Source organism: Puntigrus tetrazona, chromosome 15 (genome assembly GCF_018831695.1).
Source record: "Puntigrus tetrazona isolate hp1 chromosome 15, ASM1883169v1, whole genome shotgun sequence".
Classification (NCBI taxonomy): Eukaryota; Metazoa; Chordata; class Actinopteri; order Cypriniformes; family Cyprinidae; genus Puntigrus; species Puntigrus tetrazona.
The window spans coordinates 21,711,379-21,730,915 of NC_056713.1; the positions used below are offsets into that span (position 1 = coordinate 21,711,379).

Consider the following 19,537-nt stretch of genomic DNA (forward strand, 5'->3'; position numbering starts at 1 on the left):
AAAAGAATCATCTCACACCTGAAGTCATCAAGGAGCTCTCTACATCATGTGCCACATCCCAGTGTTCTGCTGGATCTCAGCCGCTGTTCTAGAGAAGATGCTGAGTCAAGCAGAGAGTGGAGAGATTCCCAAAACTCTGACTCAAATGTACACACACTTCCTGATCCTTCAGACCGACATCAAACATGAGAAGGACTATGAGAAAAACTTGACAGATAAAGAGATTATCCTCAAACTGGGGAAAGTGGCTTTTCAGCAGCTTGTAAAAGGCAATCTGATCTTCTATGAGGAAGACCTGATAGAGTGTGGCATTGATGTGACAGAAGCATCAGTGTACTCAGGATTGTGTACTCAGATCTTCAGAGAGGAGTTTGGCTGGTACCAGGGGAAAGTCTTCTGCTTTGTTCATCTGAGCGTTCAGGAACATCTAGCAGCTCTATATGTGCATCTCTCCTGGACGAACCACAACATAAATGTGTTTGACCAAATCAACAAACATAGTTATTCTAAAGTTTGACAGAAGTCGTTAGATGCTTCCTTACCTGCTCTACATCAGAGAGCTGTGGATGAGGCTCTACAGAGTAAAAATGGACATCTGGATCTTTTCCTGCGGTTTCTTCTGGGTCTGTCTGTGGACTCACATCAGATTGTCCTACAAGAACTAATGAAACAAAGTGAAACAAAAAGCAACTTTGATAACAATGAGAAAACAGTTGAGTACATCAAGATGAAGATCAGGACGACTGACTCTCCAGAGGAATCTGTTCCACTGTCTGAATGAACTGGGTGATCATTCACTAGTGGAGGAAATACAACAGTATCTTAAATCTGGAACAATAATGCCAAACTCTTTTCATCTCAGTGGTCAGCTGTGGTGTTTGTTTATTGACATCAGAGAATAAGGTGGATGAGTTCGATAATAGTAAATTTGTTAAAATAAACAATGAAACAAAAAAACTAGGAGTATTTAAAAAGCTGCTGCTTGTGATTAAACAATCCAGATCATTAAGATAAGTATCACAGAGAACAGTCTTTTCACTGTTTAAAACATTAATAAAACAAAGTTAAGAGCTGTGGTCAGTATTTACACGTTTTCTGCACAGTGGTTTAGCAGTTATTAAACTGTTTATGTAAATAATTGAATTTAAATAATTGTCATTTTTTAAACCACTGACATTGTGCAGCAACAACAACAAAAAAGATATTTCTATGTGTTGCGATCTGTGACATTTTAGAGTTCAGTGATTCATCAAATATGTTTTGTATTGTGTTTAGTAGTGTTTAGCTTACCGATCTAAACTGATCCGAGAAAGTGAAAAGTGTGTCATTGTTCTCTACAGGTTGTATCATTGTGATCTCACAGATGAAGGTTGTGCTGCTCTGGCTTCTGCTCTGAGATCAAACACCTCACACCTGAGACAACTGGATTCACAGTGATGTCTACTGTACTCCAAGATTCTCACTGTAAACTGGAGAAACTAAAGTAAGATCACATATGAATATCACAACTGAAATACATTGTAAAGTATATTTGAAGCGTTCAGTCTCTTTCTACTGCTGTTGGTTCATCTGATGGAGCTGTAAATTATTGAATACATGAGCTGCCCATACATAGTACAGCGAGACTGAGAGTCACAACGAAACACTGTTATTGTTTGCAGGTTTAGGAATTGTGGTGTCACAGATGAAGGTTGTTCTGCTCTGGGTGCATTTCTAAAATCAAACCCTCTCTCATACCTGAGAGAACTGGATCTGTCTTGGAATAAAATAGGAGATTCGGGTGTGAAGCTTCTCTCTGCTGGACTTGAAGATCCTCACTGTAAACTGAAGAAACTGGAGCAAGGTGATCACTGTTAGTGACACATGTACATGTACATTTACATTTAGCAGACGCTTTTATCCAAAGCGACGTACAAATGATGTAGGCAATAGAAGCAATTTGTAAGGTGCTTGTCATTATATCTCAAACAACAGACACATGAACTACAGATCACAACCTGTCCGCCAACAAAAACGTTTTGGTTTTATGGTTTTAAGTTAAATACCGTCATTTTTATTAACTAATATAAAGTTAATATGCCAACCTATTAAAGTACTGAAATCTGTTTTGCACCTTTGAAATACGTTGATTACCACCAAAGCAGGAGGATGAACTAAAAAGTCACGTGATGAACTAAAGATGAACTAAAAAAACGAACAAACAAAAAAATAACATTTAAATCAAGTTATAGAAATGGTGTAAACATGAGATTTATGGTGAGATTTCTTTTAAAAATGACTAAATACAGATCTTTACAGAAGGTATAGCTTTCAGTATCATTATAGATGTATTCAAAATATAGTGGATGTAAAATGCATTTATAATGAATTCAGTGTATTATATGGCGGTTATTCTGTCCATCATAAGGCTGTTTTTCTTTCCACAAATGGGTGTGATTCTGCAGCTGATAGCCTAAATTTAAATTACTAACAAATTATTAAGATACTTGTCAAAACGATAATAGAAAATGTTTTTATTTCAGGAAAGTTTACATTTTTATAAATTATAAATGTTAACCAACGTTGCTTGTTTCATTTAATGGAGGAACTACCAGATTACCAGAACTAACCTTTGGATCCTGACTAAATTTACTTTCACTTTCATTTTGGATTTACATCAATTTTTGAAATAGATTATTCCAATAGCATTCAATTCAATTGCTGAAAAGCTTTTTGTATTTGAGTAGAACAGAATGAAAGCATGAAAGCATAAACTAAAGATAAAGAAAGCCTATTTTTTTCACAAAATTATGCAATAACCAATATGTATTTAGGCTATATGGCAGCAAAATACCTAACCATAGTCAATTATGCAAATAATTTTTGTTCATCCCAATAAGATGAAAATATAATTTTTTCTTAGCATTTCCACTAAATGCAAAAGCAATGGATTCTCTTTACACTAATTGAACATAGCAGCATTATTTAAGTGCAAATAGCATTTTCTGCTACACTATTTATTGCAAGTGGCAGCTATCTGCACCTCAGTACTGAAGTACATTATAAAACAGAATGCAACTTATTGCGTGTAAATGTTCATTTTAATTCAAATTATTAAATAGATGCCATGGTTGACCCCCTTATTTTGATAATAAAGCCCTCCCTGCACCTACCCTAACTTATGATTGTTTCAATCCTTATTTTTGAATGAATGAATTCTGCTCTCGTGAAAATTCTCGTGCATTGCAGATGTGCGTGCGATATTAAAATATTAACTCCACAATGCGAGCAACTTCAGTGATTTTTGAGAGTGCTTAAATTCCGACCAAAGTCAATGATATTATTCTTTAATAATGTAAATGAGTAAATTATATTTTGCTCTCGTTCTGTTTTGCTTCTCTTTCTACAATAAAAGTGTACTAATTAGTAACTTACAATGCTTTTATTAAAATAGCGTAGTATTTATTTATCTGCATATAATTTCCATTCACGTTCCCGTCCACGTGACACCATGTTTAACACCGTCAAAGGCATGGGAAGGAAATATGATAGGCTACGTACTATCATTGATAATTGTTAAAAAATGTTTTCTCATGAGCCAATCCTCCACCAATGTCTAATTTTGGTTTAGCTTCGCGTAATAAATTGAGAGAGTTGAATATTTCATGCAAATGCGTACTGTGCATCGACACGAAAACGGAGCAAAGCAAATCAAAATCACAGTTTTTACTTCCTTCATTCATTCCTATCACTCCAGGAAAAAAAGAGTTCGCGCGCGTGGGTCAGAGCTCGCGTGCAGGTGCGCAGTTTGTTTTTATGATTCTCATTTCTGCGCAGGAAGTGCCAGAGAACGCAACGGTTATGAACGAGGCCCGAGGGCTAGTAACCGCTGGCTTCACAAAAAGAAAGTGAAATAGATTTTCTCGGTTGATTTTCCGCTTTTATAGTGACAGAATCAATATTTACGATACGGAATATCACGTGCACCTTTACAATGTACCGCTTGAGATTTGGATAAATCTGCTTAATGCTAGGCTAATCAAGGTGTGTGCTAACGTTACAGGTGCCTTCCGCTTTAATATTTTCTCGGACAGACTTATTTGGCGATTTCATTGCCTTTTCGTGATGCCTATGGTTCATTTTAGCATTTGCGTTAATATATTCGACCGACTTTGTGTATTTAAATTTAGTATTTGTTTGCCATTTCCATCCAGGGTCAGTCAACAGATTCTGTTTCAGCTGTTCATTTCTATCATGAATGACACACAAGCAGGCAGAGATGAAGATTTTTCTCCTTCGCGCAGGTACTTGAATAAACACAATTGCCTTTAAAGGATATATTCTGTTTGTCTTCGTTATGTTTTGCGAGCATTTTCTTTTAGTTCAAACGTTTATTAAAACAAGACAATGAAGCCGTATTATTTAAAGACCTTGAAGTAAAATGAACGCTATGATAAAAGATTCAATATTTTCTGTTGTAGTTCAGAACCAGAGCCCAGCTGTGTGTCTACGAGGAGTGAATGGTCTATGGGTCACCCGGTACATTTTGGAGAAACACAGACTGATCCCAGGTATAACATTTCCATTATAAAATGGATAGTTCCGGTCCTTGATTCTGATTGGTTGAGCCGTGATCAAAACTGTTGTAAAATATTTTACAAACATGCACTTATGTCTGTGTGTTGCTCGGCAACCACTGTGTTCCACTGTTTCTGAGGAACTACATTGTTTGTCGGGAGAATACTGCTTTATTAATATCATCACACTTTAGCACTGTTTTATTTTGTATTTATTTTGTTCTTACTGCGTGTATGGAACGGCCGCTTTATAAAAGCAATAAGCCCTTTGATGGTTTACGGTGAATTTATAACAGCCTAACAACGCCCCTTAGCTGTCCACTCACTGTAAACCATGGCTTTTGGGACATGTTGCATTATTAAACCATGAATCCTGAAATCCGGTTGAGTATTTTTATTTACTGTTGTGCACACAGAGACATATCTTGAAATGAAATTAGCAAAACATACTCTTAAAACGGATTTTAATACATGTTTGACTGTTTACGCACTGCAATTTAAAGCATTAACTAATCTCTCTCTGTTATAGTTCAGTTAATAAAAAGGAATTTGAATCAGAGCCCAGCTGCGTGTCTATGAGGAGTGACTGGTCTATGGGACACCCAGTGCATTTTAAGAGTAGAGATACACCGACCGATCTGAGGTATAACAACAAAATACATAATTGAAATTTTAATTGTATAAAATTATTTGTATAAAAAAATAAAGTTTTATAGTTTTATGTGTTATTTTACATTTATATAGTTATTTTTTTGCTTATATGTTTACATTGTTGCTCACACAGTGACATCACATTAAATTTACAGTTTTATATCAACATAGTGTAAATACTAAAAAGTTCTCTTAAGGATATATTAATGTTATTTTTATGGTATAACTGTTAATACAGTAATTCAGTTTTGTTGCCTTCAATCTCTCCTTGTTATAGTTCAATTCAGCAGAAGAAATCAGAACCAGAACATAGCTGGGTATCAATGAGAAATGATGAGTTTATTAGTCACCTGGTACAGATTGATCTCAAGTAGGCCTATAATATTTCTTCTAAAGATATGCTTTGTAAATGATACAGAATACAGAAAAGGCATTTGCTTAATATTAACTGAAGTAATAATTTGAATAATTTTGCAGCGATGAAGTCCTCAACAAATTTAGATTCAATCTGATGGAAAAGTTTATGTGCCTGTGTGAAGGAATAGCAAAGCAGGGAAACCCAACACTCCTGAATGAGATCTACACAGAGGTCTACATCACAGAGAGTGAGAGTGGAGAGATCAGTAATGAACATGAAGTGAGACAGATTGAGACACAGTCCAGGAGAGCAGCAACAGAGGACACACCGATCAAATGCAGTGAGATCTTTAGATCTTTACCTGGACAAGACAAAGCCATCAGAACTGTGCTGACAAAGGAGTCGCTGGCATTGGAAAAACAGTCTCTGTGCAGAAGTTCATCCTGGACTGGGCTGAAGGGAAAAAGAATCAGGACGTGCAGCTCATATTTCCACTTCCTTTCAGAGAACTCAATCTGATGAAGGACAAAATACTCAGTCTTTCAGATCTTCTTCATGTCTTTTTCCTTGAAACAAAAGAAATGGAAATATCTTGTGACAAATATAAAATGTTGTTCATCTTTGATGGTCTTGATGAGTGTCGTCTTCCCTTACATTTTAAAAAAATGAGACTCTACGGCATGCAAACAAAAAGAAATCAGGGGATGTGCTACTGACAAACCTGATTGTGGGGAATCTGCTTCCCTCTGCTCTCATCTGGATCACCTCCAGACCAGCAGCAGCTGATCTCATCCCCTCTGAGTGTGTCCATCGAGTCACAGAGGTACGAGGCTTCAATGATCCGCAGAAAGAGGAATACTTCAGGAAGAGGATCATGGATCAAAGTCTGGCCAAAAGAATCATCTCACACCTGAAGTCATCAAGGAGCCTCTACATCATGTGCCACATCCCAGTGTTCTGCTGGATCTCAGCCGCTGTTTTAGAGAAGATGCTGAGTCAAGCAGAGAGTGGAGAGATTCCCAAGACTCTGACTCAAATGTACACACACTTCTTGATCCTTCAGACCGACATCAAACATGAGAAGGACTATGAGAAAAACTTGACAGATGAAGAAATTATCCTCAAACTGGGGAATCTGGCTTTTCAGCAGCTTGTAAAAGGTAATCTGATCTTCTATGAGGAAGACCTGATAGAGTGTGGCATTGATGTGACAGAAGCATCAGTGTACTCAGGATTGTGTACTCAGATCTTCAGAGAGGAGTTTGGCTGGTATCAGGGCAAAGTCTTCTGCTTTGTTCATCTGAGCGTTCAGGAACATCTGGCAGCTCTATATGTGCACCTCTCCTGTATAAACAGCAACACAAATGTATTTGAAGAAATCAAACAGAGTTTGTGGTCTAAAATTAAGGACTTTTTTCAACTTGATTCATCAGAACATGTTTCATTGTCTGAGCTACATCAGAGAGCTGTGAATGAGGCTCTACAGAGTAAAAATGGACATTTAGACCTTTTCCTGCGGTTTCTTCTGGGTCTGTCTGTGGAGTCTAATCAGGTTCTCCTTCAAGGACTAATAAAACAAACAAGATGCAGGTCTGAAAGCAATGTGAAAACAGCTGAGTACATCAAGATGAAGATCCGGACCATTACCTTTCCAGATAAATTCATCAATCTGTTCCACTGTCTGAATGAACTGGGTGATAATTCACTAGTGGAGGAAATACAACAGTATCTGAAATCTGGAACAGTAAATAAAACCAAACTCTCTTCATCTCAGTGGTCAGCTGTGGTTTTTGTGTTGTTGACATCAGAGGATAAGCTAGAAGAGTTTGATCTGAATAAATTTGTAGTAGGAAATAATAAAGCTGAAAATATGAAAGCTTTTCAAAAGCTGCTGCCTTTGATTAAAGAAGCCAGATCAGTGCAGTAAGTATGACTGAGAATAATCACTTTACTGTCAAAATGATGAAGAAATCTTTATTAAATGAGACTATTCTTATGTGACATTTTAGACTTTAATCAATTCATTTAATCAAGTAGACATTAATCAATCCGTTAAACCTTTTTGATTTGTACTGTGAAAATAGTGAATTCACTGTTAAACTGATCTGATCTGAGAGAATGAAGAGTGTGTCATTGTTCTCTACAGGTTGTGGGATTGTGGTCTTACAGATGAAAGTTGTGCTGCCTTAGCTTCCGCTCTGAGATCAAACCCCTCACACCTGAGAGAACTGGATATGTCTAGGAATGAACTAGGAAATTCAGGAGTCACTCTGCTCTCTGCTGTACTGGAGAATCATCACTGTAACCTTAAGAAACTAGAGTAAGATCATAAATCACCTAGCCGTGAACCTTCATAGTCTATTTGAAGGGTTCAGTCTCTTTCTGCTGTTGTGAGCTGACTGAACTGAACCTCTCAGTAAACATGATACTGCAGGGCTAAGAGTCACACTGAAATACACACGTTCACACACAATAGACTTCAATATGATCTTGATCTTAAAGGGTTAACTTTAAAATTTCATCAATATCAATCAATCAATCATTTTTATTTAAATAGCGCTTTTAACAACACAGGTCGTATCAAAGCACTGAACAGTGTAAAACAGAAGAATACAATGATAGGGATGTATTATGTCGAGAGTGAACAATTTGTTATTAAATGCAGAGACGGTCTCCGTAATCAATTGGACGATAGTTGCTAGAAGTTAAGTGTCCCCAACAAAGCAAGAGGCGACACTTTCATCAATTACCCCCATGTTGTTCCAAACCTGTAAAAGCTTAATTTGTCTTCTGAACACAATTTAAGTTTTTGATGAAATCCGGGAGGCTTGCGACTGTCTCATTGACTGCCAAACCACTGTCAAGTTGCAGAGAAGTATGAAAGATGTCATCTGAATCCGACATCTCCCTCTACTGGTTCAGCCGTAATATTGTGAAGCTGTGAGAATACTTTTTGGACAAAATGAAAACAAAAATAACATCACCAAAGCATCATTTTAGACAGCTTCTGGTATTCACAATCAATGTACACAGTTCTGTGTTAAACGCAATGTAAAAACACTTAAAGTGTACAAATCAAAGTGCAAATACATGTACAAGTTGTATCCTTTCATTGCGTCTAACATACGTTATGTGCATACACAGGAAGCTGTTCAAAATGGAGCTACGGTGATGGTACAGTATCAAATCTTTGAATAAAGTCCCTATTTTTGTTTTCTTTTCATCCAAAATTATCCTCGTAGCTTCATAACCGTCCATCCTTTTCCGCACACTGACAGTGGTAATCGTACGGCAGTCGATGGAACAGTCACAAGCCTCTCGGATTTTATAAAAAAATATATTATATTCTGAACACAAACAAAGACAAAGTGATTAAAGATGAAATGTTCATTTTGGGGTGGAGTAAACCCCATTTGTGTTTTATTTTTTGCATTTAGTTTTAATTGTGGAAAACCACACACATATCACTACTGCGTACATTTCACTACAGATCTTTTATCATGATGTTTTGTGCACTTTTTAGAGAGCGTGTTATTGTTCTCTTCAGGTTGAGATATTGTGGTGTCACAGATGAAGGTTGTGCTGCTCTGGCTTCAGCTCTGAGATCAAACCCCTCACATCTGAGACAACTGGATCTATCTGGAAATAACCTAGGAGACTCAGTGATACTGCTTTCTGATGTACTACAGAATCCTCTCTGTAAACTTGAAAAACTGTGGTAAGATCATATAAGCCACAATGTATGATTCTGTCTTCTCCTGATACTATTCTCTCTTGTTTTTTCATTACATATTAGCTATGTATTTATACAGATATTCAATACTTGTTTAACTAATACTGGATAGGTCTACTTGTATTGATCTAGGGCTGGTACATCACCCTCATACATCCTTTACTGATCTGCACATTTGATATGGTTAGATTTTAGGGGGTGTAGAGTTGGTCTTTGTTTGTTTCAATTTGTTTACAATTTTAAGTCACATGTAAGCTGTATGGTTTTACATGGTAATATACTACAATACAATTATGTACAAGTAGTATCTACCATCTACATTTACAAGCATAAATTATATGTATGTGATCTCAGGTTTTACATGCCTTACATACACTTAAATATTAGTACAAGTCTGCTATGTAATGAATAATATAATGACAAATCCTTTAGAATACATTTTGCGTGCTGTGAAGACATCTTTATATTTTTGACTGAGAAGTTTCATGATCATATTTTGTGCCCTGTGACGATTTAGATCTCTGCCAAACATTTATTTGTGCTTTGAGTTTGTGCTTTCTGCATTCACTGTTAAACTGGTGTGATCTGAACAGAGAGAATGAAGAGTGCGTCATTGTTCCCTGCAGGTTGTGGAACTGCGGTGTCACAGATGAAGGTTGTGCTGCTCTGGCTTCAGCTCTGAAATCGAACCCTCGCACCTGACAGAGCTGGATCTGTCTAATAATAAACTACGTGACTCAGATATGCAGCTTCTCTGTGATGCACTTAAGAATCCCCAATGCAAACTGGAGATACTGGAGTAAGGTCATTTTTCCGATACTCTCACATGTCTTTGTCCTCAGTATAAGACAAATGTGCACTAAATCACAGCACAGATGACTGAAGGTGATGTTAATGTATTTTATCTTTAACACATCGCATGACCACCTGCTCCTGTTTTTGACCCACTAACCTCTTACTTCAGGTAGTTTGATTAATACAGTACTTCTTCACCTGCCCATCTATTTTTTTTTTACTTTCCTCTTTTCTACGTTAAATTCTGTGTGCTCATTTTATTCTCAAAGATGTAACCTGGATGATCAGACAATAATATGTGGTTTAGTGAGCCACTGTTGCTTACCAGGTTCTGTTTATAAGCTGCAGAACGGAATCCAGAGGCCCTGGTCGAAGGTCAATGCGTGTTTGGTCTTTTCTTTGCGTCTCCTCAAAAATCACTAATATTTATTAATCTTTTGGGTTTCCAATTATAGCACTGAACTTATACACAATTTTATCTGACTCAATCTTTCGTGATTTTATTTATATTTATTAAAAGGTAACTGCTGATCCCTCTAGTTGTGATTCAATTTGGATCATTGATTAACTATAATATTTCCTAGTTTCGACTTATCGCTCGTTAGGAGTCCGGTCGCTTAGAGACCTTGTTTGGCCAGAACAGACTCACGACACATCTGGGCTAGTCCAGGTCTTAGTCAGAGGCTACCCGTGAGATCGCTTACCTTAATGCAGCCATCTCCTCGATAGACTCAAAAGAGTCATTTTTAATGCGTTCCTAAGTAATAGCATGCTAAGCCAGTTTGATGGCCAGAAGTCAAGATCTCAAGACGGCTCCATCCATCGATCATTGATCTGACTCACCCTAGCACGCCAACAATGCGGAAAACCTCAGAAGTCACTAACCTACTAGAAAAGTTATTTCAGACAATATTATAAGTTAACCAAGATTAACATTTATTAATTAATAACACAAAACTCTCTTTACTCTCTTTTTGAAGTCCTTTTGTTCATTTGGATATCCCTTCTCAGATCAGTCTTAATGCATATACAGGTTTTGATTCACCTCCTTACAAAGCTGCCAGATGAGAGAAAATATTACACAGTTATGTGTTTGATCACAATAGTTAACAAATGATATGTAGTGGTGAACATGTAAGGTCTGTGAAGCAAATGTCCTCCTGTATTTGTTTATTAGAGCTTAAAGTGACTGTTTCCATCCTTATATCACTCTAAAACACCTTATTTGCCCCTAAATTATCCTGCATATTAGAACATTAAAGTACACATTAGTACCTGAACTGTATATTTTAGTACCTTTTGAAAAGGTACCACCCCAGCGGCAACTTTTGTACCTTTTCATCTGCACCACTGAGCATCTACATGCTTAAATCTCATTCTAACAGAAGCAGTGTTTGCCATCATATCTCCTTCCCTGCTCTGAGACCAAAGCCAATAACAAACCACAGACACTTCAACAGCAATTCACACTGTCATTGTTCTCTACAGGTTGAGTTATTGCGGGCTCACAGATAGAAGTTGTTCTGCTCTGGCTTCAGCTCTGAGATCAAACCCTTCACACCTGAGACATCTGAATCTGATTGGGAATAAACAACAGAAGTTAGAAGATCCATTTCTTTCCGATCTGAAGGATGATGAACCGTATTATAAACTGAAGACATTATACTATTGTGAGTATATTATTAATTAAGTTTGTCCAAATTAAGTAACGGTTATAAGTCGTATTATTTTGTAATGTTTATTATTTGTAATAATTATAATAATTTCATTAAAAATCTTACCCTTTATGGAGCTACGACTAGCTCTTAACATTAAGAAGATATTTAAGACAATTTTTAAGAAGAAAAAATCTTAAGTAAAAAATACGAATAATAATTTTCGGGAATACAAAATAGTCTTTATCTTTTTACCTAAATTAAATAATAAGACGAAAATGGCAGTTAAGGAGAAATTTCTTCTTAAGAATGTTTCGCGAATCTGGCCCCAGGTCTTTTTCAGTTTCTGTATATTAAGCTGTGTTTAATAATATTTTCATCTCTTACAGTGTCCCTGTAATATGAATATCATTATGTATTTTTTCTGAAATGGATCTGTGATGCGACAGCAGTTTCTTCAGGAACGACTTTTGGTGAATAAGGAGCCACTGCAGAAATCAACAGAGACTGACAACGCAAATGCAATCTTGCTTTTTTTTTTTTTTGCGGGACTGTTCTTATAAATTTCCAAAACAGTTTATTAGAGGACCTGAACTTACTGTATCATTTAAAAGTATTTTTTATAAGCAATGACCCATTGAAATTAGTGCTGAAGAGCACTATTAGTAATTTTGAATCATTTTAGATTCACTATATTGACTACAGTGTAGCTGTAACATTCAGTACACACTGATAGAAGTGATCTAAACTCTAATTTTAATCTACAAGCCAGACTATTTATTCTAATGTGACGATGTGATTTATTGTTCAATTATCCCAGCATTGTTTTCATGACTCTTTTAAACAGCAGGAGAATCTCCACCATCTGGGGCCATCACTGTTTGAAGTTTATGTCTTAATATTAGCCTGTTATTGAATGTCTGTATTCAGTCAGGTAAGACTGTGTTTCTAAGCTACCGTCAAAGGAGCTGTGTTATTTATCATAGTGCATCGAAGAGTATATCTATCTATCTATCTATCTATCTATATATATATATATATAAGTATATCTATATCTTATTATAGTGATAACATAACAATTCTCAGTAACAGTCCAGTTTCCTAATGACCAGCTGATAGTGAATAAGGAGCTGCTACTGAGACACACCATCACACAATCAACAGAGACACACTTATTTTTATTATTATTATGTGGTTCTGTCCCTTTAAATTACAGGTTCAACGATGTAATTTGCGGAACTGAACTCACTGTATCATTTTATATTTTTTATGATTATTTATTCAGGTGTGCACCTAAACCTTTTATAGTATGTACTTTTATTGCTTACTGAACGGAACAAATTAGTTTTTACATTAATCCATGGACTGACCGTCACACACCGCTAGTACATATGGAAGAGGACCGAGCCAATGATAGTGTTGTGGGCGGGGCGATACATGTAGTCACGCCCCAAACACCTTTCGAGGCGAGTGAGGTGCTGAGAGTTCTGCTGAACGAAGACGGAAGCTGAAGATGGTCGCTGATATAAACTGAGATCACGATGATGCCTCGTCGACCGTATGGAGACGCACGTCGCCGATTTCTAGAAAACCAAAACGCCAAGTGCAGGTGAATTTTCTGCTCGTCTGGTAAATGTCGCAGTATCACATCCATTGCGTCCACAGCCCGCGAGTTATCATACCATGTTTTGATTTACAGACCCTTCAATCGTTTAACGCCGCGGCACAGAGAGGGATATTCCCTCAATGGCAGTACTTATATTTTACTCCGTATTCAGTAACTAAAGTCATGAGCGTTGCCCCATTCCTCCAAAGTTTATCATAACAGTAAGAAAACCCCCAAAATTCACGTTCATCATCAAAATAAAATGTTGAACAAACAGATTTAAGCAATACTATATATTTTTATAGATTTTTTTTTTCATTTAAAGGAAAAACAAAATGTAAAATGGTCAGAATGTGTATTCCTGCATGCTATTATTCATGCATTAATATCAATATCTTTATAGAGATATTTTTTTAAAGATTTTAAACCGTTGTGTTTTACAACTGTGGACTAAGTCAATTTATATTGTGACATTTTAATATTAAACAATTTTGTAGACATCTATAAGCATCTATTTGGACAAACATGTCTTCAATAAATAAAAAAAATACAATTATTATTATTATTATCCATTGCATTGCATATTACTGATAACAAATATTAACAGCAAAAATGGTTTGTTTGTTAATTCTTACAAATACTTCATGTTGTTTTTTAATTTTTAACTGAACCTAAGTACTGTTTATTTTAGTGCACAGTCAAGAGCTGAATGAAATCAAGAGCCATGATCGCGAAAAAGAATTCATCCCAAAACAGAAGAACTACAAAGGCCGACAAGTCTTTTGCTTGCCTTGAGTGTGGAAAGAGCTACGCGCTACAAGGAAGCTTTAAAAAGCACCAGCTAATTCATAACGGTGAGAAGCACGAATGCCCTCAGTGTGGAAAGAGCTTTGCACTAAAAAGCCACCTTAACAGACACGTTAAAATACACACCGGGGAGAAACCTCACGCGTGTCGTCACTGCGGAAAGAGTTTTTCTCAAAAGATTCATCTCAGCCGCCATCTGCGACGTCACGAAGAAACGCTCAGCTGTGATCAGTGCGGAAAGAAGTTTAGATCCTCATCATACCTCGACAAACACCTGCTGGTCCACGCGGTTGAGAGGCCGTACTTGTGCTCGGTGTGCGGAAAGAGTTTTTCACGGCTGGCCAACTGCAAGAAGCACCAGAAGATCCATTCTTCTGAGAGGAATCATACCTGCGTCGAATGCGGAAAGACCTTCATTACGCCCGAATACCTGCGAAAGCATCAGAAAACTCACACTACGAAAAGACCGTTCGCCTGCCCGCAGTGCGGTTACGGCTTCAGAGAGAAAATCCACCTCAGCAAACACATGAGGGTCCACACCGGAGAGAAGCCGCACACGTGCCGTCACTGTGGGAAGAGCTTCATACAACCGTCGGGTCTCCGTTATCACATGCATCTTCACTCCGGAGCGAAACCGTACAGCTGCGATCAGTGCGGTAGAAGCTTCACATCGCCGCCGCTTCTGAAAAAGGCACCTGTCGGTGCACACGGACGCGAGGCTCCATAAGTGCTCTTTCTGCGAAAAGAGTTTTTCGAGAGCGAACGTTTTGAAAGAGCACCGAAAACTCCACAACGTCGCGGCGAGATCACATGTGTTTTGAGTGTGGGAAGAGCTTTACTGCTGCTAGTCATTTGATGCAACACCGAAGAACCCACACCGGAGAAAAACCGCTCGGCTGCCCGCAGTGTGGGAGGACTTTCGCTCAGAAAAGCCATTTAAACAAGCACGTAAAAACGCACCATTGCTCAAATACAGTAAATAATCTGAAATTCTGATCAGACAAATGTTTTTAAGTTGTTCGGAGAAGGCTGCGCTTTCGGGTTGTTGTGCAAAAAAAGGTTGCTATGAAATTTCACAAGATTTGTACATTGTTTTTCTTTAGTTTAGGGGTGCGTTACTTTATTCTAACGTTTTGTTTTCTAAATCTAGCATGTGTTCAGTAACAAGCTTTAAAGATTACATGAATTGCTTTACCTTGTGAAAATGCATCTCAGTTGTAACTCAATAAGGTTGCCAAATAAAGGAAATTAATTTTCAAATATTGCATAGGTATTATCCTTGTAAAGCTTTTTTCATCTCACCAATGTTCTTTTTGTAATTCTGGTGTCCATCCTGATCCCAGGTATAACATTTCCTTTGAAATAGGACTATACTGTGGAATTTTGTGTTATCATAATAATATTTTGTTGAATATGGCAATTCAGTCTCTGTGAAATAGTTCATTTCAGCAAACGAGATCAGAGCCAGAGCCCAGCTGTGTATCTATGAGGATTGATGAGTCAGTGGATCAGCCAGTATATTTAACACTAAGAGACATCTCGGGTATAGCATTCCTGTAAAACATATTTAAATATAAATATATTTGATATTGATTCAGAACACTAAAAACATTGTGCTTATTAACTAATGTAATAATGTGGTATTTTTTTGTAGCCATGAAGTCCTCAACACATTTAAATCAAATCTGAGGAAGAAGTTTGAGCGTCTGTATGAAGGAACAGCAAAGCAGGGAAGCCCAACACTCCTGAATGAGATCTACACAGAGCTCTACATCACAGAGAGTGAGAGTGGAGAGATCAGTAATGAACATGAGTTGAGACAGATTGAGACACAGTCCAGGAGAGCAGCAACAGAGGACACACCGATCAAATGCAGTGAGATCTTTAGATCTTTACCTGGACAAGACAAAGCCATCAGAACTGTGCTGACAAAGGGAGTCGCTGGCATTGGAAAAACAGTCTCTGTGCAGAAGTTCATCCTGGACTGGGCTGAAGGGAAAGAGAATCAGGACGTCCAGCTCATATTTCCACTCCCTTTCAGAGAACTCAATCTGATGAAGGACAAAATATTCAGTCTTTCAGATCTTTTTTTATGTCTTTTTCCCTGAAACAAAAGAAATGGACATATCCAGTGATGAATATAAAGTGTTGTTCATCTTTGATGGTCTTGATGAGTCTCGTTTTCCTTTACATTTTAAAAAGGAGGAGACTGTACAGGATGCAACCAAAGAGACATCAGTAGACGTGCTGCTCATGAACCTGATTGTGGGGAATCTGCTTCCCTCTGCTCTCATCTGGATCACCTCCAGACCAGCAGCAGCTGATCTCATCCCCTCTGAGTGTGTCCATCGAGTGACAGAGGTACGAGGCTTCAATGATCCGTAAAAAGAGGAATACTTCAGGAAGAGGATCATGGATCAGAGTCTGGCCAAAAGAATCATCTCACACCTGAAGTCATCAAGGAGCCTCTACATCATGTGCCACATCCCAGTGTTCTGCTGGATCTCAGCCGCTGTTCTAGAGAAGATGCTGAGTCAAGCAGAGAGTGGAGAGATTCCCAAAACTCTGACTCAAATGTACACACACTTCCTGATCCTTCAGACCGACATCAAACATGAGAAGGACTATAAGAAAAACTTGACAGATGAAGAGATGATCCTCAAACTGGGGAATCTGGCTTTTCAGCAGCTTGTAAAAGGCAATCTGATCTTCTATGAGGAAGACCTGATAGAGTGTGGCATTGATGTGACAGAAGCATCAGTGTACTCAGGATTGTGTACTCAGATCTTCAGAGAGGAGTTTGGCTGGTACCAGGGGAAAGTCTTCTGCTTTGTTCATCTGAGCGTTCAGGAACATCTAGCAGCTCTATATGTCCTCCTATTATTTATTAACAACAACATTAATGTGTTTAACCCGATCACCAACCACCAACAAAATACTTTGTCTAAAGTTATAGATTGGCTTCAACTGATGCTTAAATATGTTTCATTGTCTGAGCTGCATCAGAGAGCTGTGGATGAGGCTCTACAGAGTAAAAATGTACATCTGGATCTTTTTTGTGGTTTCATCTGGGTCTGTCTGTTGAGTCTAATCAGAATTTCCTCCAACAAATAATGACGCTGAAAAGAGGACCTGACAGCAATGAGAAAACAGTTACATACATCAAGATGAAAATCAGGACGACTGACTCTCCAGAGGAATCTGTTCCACTGTCTGAATGAACTGGGTGATCATTCACTAGTGGAGGAAATACAACAGTATCTGAAATCTGGAACAGTAAATAAAACCAAACTGTCTTCATCTCAGTGGTCAGCTGTGGTGTTTGTGTTGTTGACATCAGAGAAAATCTGGCCCAGTTTGATATTAGTACATTTGTTGGAGAAAACAATAGAGTTGAAAAACTGAAAGTTCTTCAGTATCTACTGCCTGTGGTTAACGTTCAGTAAGTATTACTAAGAAAACCATAATTGTAGCATAATTATTGCTACGTTAAATTCAAACTGGAAAAAAGTGTGGATTTAGCTCAGATTATTTTTATATTATGTGGTGTTTTAATAGCCTGTGCAGAATCTAACTTTAGCTCTGTTGCACAGTGAGAGTTTGTTATCCTGTGTCCATATAATTTCAAGTGTATTTTTTATTCATGATTAATCTTTTCCCCCATCTCAGTCTCAGAGACCATATTTTAATTATTTTTATGGTATCCTTTAGACAGCTGTTAATAAGTTACTCTGCAACTACATGTCAGGTAGCTTTCATTAGAGCATTAGTAAGGTACTGTGCAGATCTTAAATAAACAATGTCAAGATATGATATTAAGTATATTTAATATGGTCTTCATTGTGTGTTAGAAATAATCATACTCTTAAAAGCTATAATCACAAATATGTGAATATTGTAATGCATTATAATAGTTTTTATGCTTATTCATGAGATGTTCTAACACATTGTTTTTTTTTATAATGCATTATGCATTCATTATAATGCCCATAAGAATACCTTTATAATAATAATAATAATTTTAGAACTATAATTAATAAAACCAGCTTTTAAAAATGTTTAGTGCACACACTTTATCTCAGCACAAAACTGGATTCTGATAACTAAAGATGAAGCATTAATGAGAGATGTGACAGTATTACATTTTCAAATCATCTTATTGAGTGATGTTACAAAAACGATAGAAAGAACAATAATAAGGTATCTGAACATTTTCATCTAAAGTTTGAATATCTTTTCTGGGCGTGCGTGATTTAGCCCAGTTTTAAATGTAAAAATGTATCATAAACAAATAAATTTAGTTGATTTAGCAAATATCAGAAAATGTGGATTAAGGTATACCAGCTAGTTTTTGCTGCATCTTCAAAACATTTTCTTTAAATGTGGATTAAATCCATTTAAAATAAAAATGATTATAATAGAGGCACAAAAAGGTCTTTCAAATGTTGAAAAAGGCCCAGACTTCAGATATTCCCCAAAATACTGCTTTTCACTGCTCATTGCTCATGTAAGTTGTGTGATTGCTCACATGATTTACACTATATATATATATACTCATTCATGTATGACTTTTTTATTATTTCATATTGTTTTGGAAAGTGTTTAACTGTTTTCCTGTTCTGGAGAAATTCTATTATACAAGACTATACTTCAGTGGATTATACTTTCAGCAGATCAGTTTAGACTCTTATTTTCCACATAGAATAAGGCTTATGAAACCATCGCTTCATTAGTGGCTCTGAAACACAATTAATGGTCTGTTTAGATCTGTTTTGTTCTGAGAGAGTGAAGAGCGTGTTATTGTTCTCTACAGGTTGAGTTATTGTGGTGTCACAGAAGAAGGTTGTGCTGCTCTGGCTTCAGCTCTGAGATCAAACCCTGGACACCTGAGACAACTGAACCTATTTGGGAATAACATATCAACATCTAAGTTGGAGGTTCTTGCTGATCTGAAGAATGATCCACATTATAAACTAGAGACATTATACGGCTGTGGGTATGTTCTTATTTAAAGCTTTTAAATGAATTAGTTTAGTAACTAATATGCGTGTAAATAGAGAATATAAGCTGATACTTCATGTCCACTTTAGTCTCTGTATCTTAAGCTGTTTAATAAGAGTTTAATTCAACAACGTGACTCCCTTACAGTGTCTCTGTGTGTAGTGATGAAGAGAGAGCCATGTACTTTTTTTGAATATACGTATGATCAGTTTTTTTTTTATTCGTATGTATGGCTGTAATATAAATATCCTAATATTTGTGGCTGTGATTTGACAGCAGTAGTTTCTCATACTCATATGTGACTTATTGTGTTTTATTGTGTTTTAACCTGTTTCCTCAGGACCAGCTGATGGTGAATAAGGAGCCGCTGCAGAG

At 37.0% G+C, this 19,537-nt stretch overlaps 2 protein-coding genes and 1 pseudogene across 2 annotated transcripts; all 3 read left to right on the plus strand.

The window, feature by feature from the left end:
• Positions 1-3,822: 3,822 nt before the first annotated feature.
• Positions 3,823-12,602, plus strand: LOC122358927 (NACHT, LRR and PYD domains-containing protein 3-like). Its single transcript, XM_043258913.1, is given in 14 exon segments — positions 3,823-4,023; positions 4,194-4,283; positions 4,461-4,550; positions 5,086-5,199; positions 5,485-5,577; positions 5,685-5,956; positions 5,959-6,224; positions 6,227-7,488; positions 7,712-7,885; positions 9,113-9,283; positions 9,925-9,986; positions 9,989-10,097; positions 11,582-11,763; positions 12,138-12,602. Coding segments are annotated over 13 exon segments (2,856 nt in total). The 5' UTR covers positions 3,823-4,023; positions 4,194-4,233; the 3' UTR covers positions 12,149-12,602.
• Positions 12,603-13,025: 423 nt separating this feature from the next.
• On the plus strand, positions 13,026-14,888 carry LOC122358705 (gastrula zinc finger protein XlCGF7.1-like). Its single transcript, XM_043258549.1, has 2 exons — positions 13,026-13,357; positions 14,046-14,888. The coding sequence occupies exon 2, from the start codon at positions 14,064-14,066 to the stop codon at positions 14,886-14,888; it is 825 nt and encodes a 274-aa protein (XP_043114484.1). The 5' UTR covers positions 13,026-13,357; positions 14,046-14,063.
• Positions 14,889-15,646: 758 nt separating this feature from the next.
• Positions 15,647-19,535, plus strand: LOC122358706 (annotated as a pseudogene).
• The last annotated feature ends 2 nt before the right edge of the window (positions 19,536-19,537 follow it).